General features: G+C 31.5%; 1 protein-coding gene across 1 annotated transcript; it reads left to right on the top strand.

The window, feature by feature from the left end:
* The first annotated feature begins 436 nt into the window (after window positions 1-436).
* Window positions 437-1,509, top strand: LOC109212596. The gene has a single exon (XM_019376245.1). The coding sequence runs from the start codon at window positions 483-485 to the stop codon at window positions 1,392-1,394; it is 912 nt and encodes a 303-aa protein (XP_019231790.1). The 5' UTR covers window positions 437-482; the 3' UTR covers window positions 1,395-1,509.
* The last annotated feature ends 3,276 nt before the right edge of the window (window positions 1,510-4,785 follow it).

The following is a 4,785-nucleotide window of genomic DNA, read 5'->3' as shown; positions in this document are numbered from 1 at the left end:
ACATACACAATATTATCCCACATCGTGAGGTTTGGGGAGGATAGTGCGTACAGATCTTATCCGTACTTTATGAGGATAGAGAGACTGTTTCCAATAGACTTTAGTGATCAATAAAGTGAAAAGTAAATCATGTGATATCAGGTCCAAATTCCAGCGAAAAAAATGCTGGATGATTTGTCCTCGTGTATCTTTAAGCTTATTGGTGAGAAAAGTTAGCATAACTACACATATATCCGATGGAATAATCAACGTGCACACAAAGAGATACCACGATAATAAGAAAATAAAGTGGTACATCAATCTTTTGCACTCTACTTGGATTCAGTCTATGTTGACTGAGCACACAAATTAATAACTTACTAATTAAATAAAATTGTACTAACAAACGTAGAAGCAATATAAATAGCAAGCTAATGCTATTATTTTGGTCCAAACAAATTAGAGACTCTAAAATTTTTTTGGACCTTGAAGAAATAGCTAGCATGGAGTTTTTTGGTTTTCTCTCAATTCTCAAAGAATCCCTTCAATTACTTCCAAGAAATAAAAAATTATTAGCACTAACAAGTTTTATTTATTTTCTTATTTCTTCTATCCTCTTCTCAATCTTGAATTTCAAACTTAAATTCTTGATTCATGATATTACTCTCAAGGTATCAATTTTATCTATTTCAACTTCTAATACCCTCAAAATCACCAAAATTATTGCTGATATTAAAGAGGATTTCCAAATTCTTCTCACTTTATATGTTGCACTTGTTATTATTCTATTTTTCATCTCTTTTCTATATGCAATTGCAACAATTATATTATCTTTCATTTCTTATAATAATACCAATATTTCTCTCAAAGACTTTGTCTTAAGAATTTCCAGGGCATTTAAATATGCAATTATAACTGGATTATACACGAAAATGTTCGGTATTGGTTACCTTTTTATTATTTTATTTTTGCTAAGTCCTCTTCTAATTTCCACTTCCAATATTTTCCTTTTCTCCATAGCAATTTTTGTTGGAATAATTTCTTTCTTCTTTTTTCAATATTTATCGGTTGTTTGGATATTGGCTTTAATTATTTCAGTGGTTGAAGAAGATTGTTATGGAATTAAGGCAATAGCAAAAGCTGGATCACTTATTAAGGGGAAGAGATTAAATGGATTTATTTTAAATGTCTTATTTTCTATAGTTTCTTTATTATTGTACAAAAGTTATTTGAAGATGAACATAGGTGCTAAAGGAATAATTAACCAGACACTTGTGTCTTTATTTCTGGTTAATTTTTCTTCTTTGGTTAATTTCTTGTGTTTAGTGGCATATACTGTGCTCTACTTTCATTGCAAGAAGAATCATGGAGAAGAAGTTGAATTGCAGTGGAATTTTGAGTATAGCAAAGTATAAAAAAATTAGTATTTTCTTTTTTCTTTGTTTGTCTTTACATTTTGATGGGAGATTTATATTGTAAAGTAATACGAGTTTATTCATCTAATATAATTTGTATATCATTTTCTTACTAGTGTTTTGATGCATTTGGACTTTTGCTAGATCTTTTTTTTTTTTTTGACTATTATACAATGAGTTGGTGTAAATATTGTTGTTATTGTCTCTTAATCTTGACTTGGTCATTTCAAATAGTACGAAAATCACATTTAATAATGTAGCGGTTTAGTCTTCTCTCTTGAAAAAGGCTAAAATGAAACAAGTCAAGCGAGATATTGAAGGGCTAACTTGATAGGAAATTATACCTAATGAGTACTGGTGGTGAAAATGAATGGTCTTGATTTTTGACTCCCACTTGCCTCATGGAAAAAGCTTTAAGGTCAAAAGTAAAAAATATTGTGTATGGGACAAGCGAAGGGAAACACTTATCAAGCTTGAAGTTTCTACTCAGGGAGGAACTAGGATTAAAAAAATCAAGATCACCCAATTCCACGGCCATCCTTGAAAATCACCCATTTCTTGACATATGCTCCCTTTAGCCCTATTATTAAACCAAATGACCTTGAAAATAGATGATCTTGATTTTTCGATTTCCACTTGCCCCATAGGCAAATTTTTAAGGTAAAAAGGATAAAAAATGCTGGCCATGCAATAAGCGAGAGGCAACACTTACTAAACTTGAAATTCTGCTTGAGGCAAGTGGGGTTAAAAAATAAATTGTGGCACCGTTGCTATGCCCTATTTGTGCAAATCACCTAATGTAGTGAGATGATTAAAGATTTTCATTCTTAATTAGAGGTTTCGACTCAAGCCCTTAAAATAAATGACCTTTTAATAGAGAGTGTTTTGCTCCTTTGTGAGCTTACTCGCGAATCCCAATTACCCCTTTGTGGGCTTACTCGCGAATCCCAATTACCCCTTTGTGAGCTTACTCGCGAATCCCGTAAAAATAGCACGGGCTAGCCAGTTTTCGCATTGGTTATTCAAAAATAGCCAATGTTTTTCATTTGAAAAATAGCTATTATTTTACTGCAACACGAAAAGTTCCGGCATAATATACTGGTGATCGGTGCACCTGTGTATGAACTTCCAACATATTATGTTAGAACTCCAACACGTGGAAAGTTCCATCATAATATACTGGAGATTGGAGCACATGCGTATGAACTTCCAACATATTATGTTGGACCGGTATATTATACTGGAACTCCAGTATATTATGCTGGAAGTCTAGTATAATATACTGGAGTTCTAGTATACTTATGCTGGAACTCCAGTATATTGGAGTTCCAGTATATTATACTAGAGTATTTTCCGGATTTTGAATAGTGTTTTCGTTCATATTTATCTTTACATGAAAAGTGGCTAAATTTCGATTACTTTTGAAACTGTGGCTATTTTTGAATAACCACTTGTAAATCTGGCTATTTTTGAGTTTCTCCCGCGAGTCCCAGTTACCCCTTTGTGGGCTTACTCGCAAAGCCTAATTACGTTTTGTGGGCTTACACTGCGGAAAACCATAAAAATAGCACAGACTAGCCAGTTTTCGGACTGGTCATTCAAAAATAGCCAGCATTTGCAAAGTCATTAAAAAATAGCCACTATTTTGCCGCAACACGGAAAGTTCCAGTATAATATACCAGAGATCGGTGCACCTGTATATGAACTTCCAGCATATTATGCTAGAACTCCAACACGCGGAAAGTTCCAGTATAATATATTGGAGATTGGAGCACCGGTGCTCCAATCTCCAGTATATTATGCTGGAGTTCCAGTATACTTATGCTGGAACTCCAGTATAGTATATTATACTGGAGTATTTTTTCGGATTTTGAACAATGTCGTTCAGATTTATCTTTACATGAAAAGTGGCTAAATTTCGATTACTTTTGAAACTATGACTATTTTTGAATGATCACTTGTAAATTTGGCTATTTTGAATTTCTCCCCGCAAAACCGAATTAATGTAATAAGTGAATTTCCATTACCTATTGCATTAAGCAAAAAAAGAAAAAGAAAAAGAAAAAAACTTCAACTGATAATTTTCAATCTTCAATTAAACGACCGAAATTTCATGCTCTATTTTGGAACTTTTTTCCTACTAAATTAAATACTACGTCATTTCATTTGATAAAATGAAGATGGAGTATAGAGATCAAACTCTGAATCTTTTAACAACTATAGAAATGGCAAAAAGAGCTAAAAATTTTGATATTGGCTTTTATTAAGAACTTATCACAATCCTACTTGTTCAGACCAATTGCTTCTCAAAGGAAATCAAATCTGTATATTTAATTCTGATGTTTCCTCCAAATTTTTAAAATATTGTTGGAAAGAATAAATGAAGATTACAACGGAATATACATGATTGTATGCAGTTGTAGTTGTAGACATATGTCAAACCAAATTTTGATGTCACTTTTTTTTTTAAAAAAAAAAAATTCTTGCTTGAAAATTTTGGCAATGAAATTTCTTAAACCCATATCAAATTACCATTTTAAATGATCTAATGAGATGAAAATACATGTTAATTAATCATGGTTAAGTGAAAAATTGTATGTGCAAATACAATCAAACCTCTCTATAAGAGCCTTGTTTGTTCCGATATTTTTTGGCCGTTATAATGGAGTGTTGTTATAGAGAATGTATATTATAACATAACATAAAAATCGGTTTCGAGAAAACTTGACTTTTATAATGAATGACTGTAATATAGAGATGTCTGACTGTATGTGATATGCATTTGTTTGTTTGGTTTAAACACCTGATACGTATAAGCTTTTATCTGAGTATGCTTTATGCTCAATACAATGTGATTAGTGAATCAACATTAATAAAATTCCTAAATAGTATAGAGTCCCAACCAAATTCTTAATAAATTATCCGATGTGATTTCATGCTAAATATAATTAGGAAAGATTTTCCTGCCAAAACTTCATTTATTTAACAAAATCAAGAAGAGGCCAAACAGTACTGATGACCCTCTTAACAAGTAAAGACAAAAAGGGAAAATATTTAAAATTGATTTTATTGAGAATTAACCAATCCCTTTTATACTTGTTTACGCTATTGCTTTTGAAAGATATTTAAAATCTGTATAATTAACTCCGATTTTTCATTCCTATTTTAGGCATATAAGGTTGGAAAGGTTACAGAAATTTAAACCAGTATATAGATGATTACAAGAGTAGTGGACATATTTCAAATTGAAATTTCCATAGCAATGGAAAACCTCCTTCATATTCACCTTTTAACTTCAACTATTTTCTCAATTTTGTTTGTAGTGTTGGGCAATGAAACATTTCTTTCACCCCTTAATTCCACTTATATTAAACAAGCTAAAGAAAAATTT

The sequence above is a fragment of the Nicotiana attenuata genome, unplaced genomic scaffold, assembly GCF_001879085.1.
Source record: "Nicotiana attenuata strain UT unplaced genomic scaffold, NIATTr2, whole genome shotgun sequence".
NCBI classification, from domain to species: domain Eukaryota; kingdom Viridiplantae; phylum Streptophyta; class Magnoliopsida; order Solanales; family Solanaceae; genus Nicotiana; species Nicotiana attenuata.
Note: the sequence above shows the minus strand (reverse complement) of the source record. Positions and strands in the feature narration are given on the sequence as shown.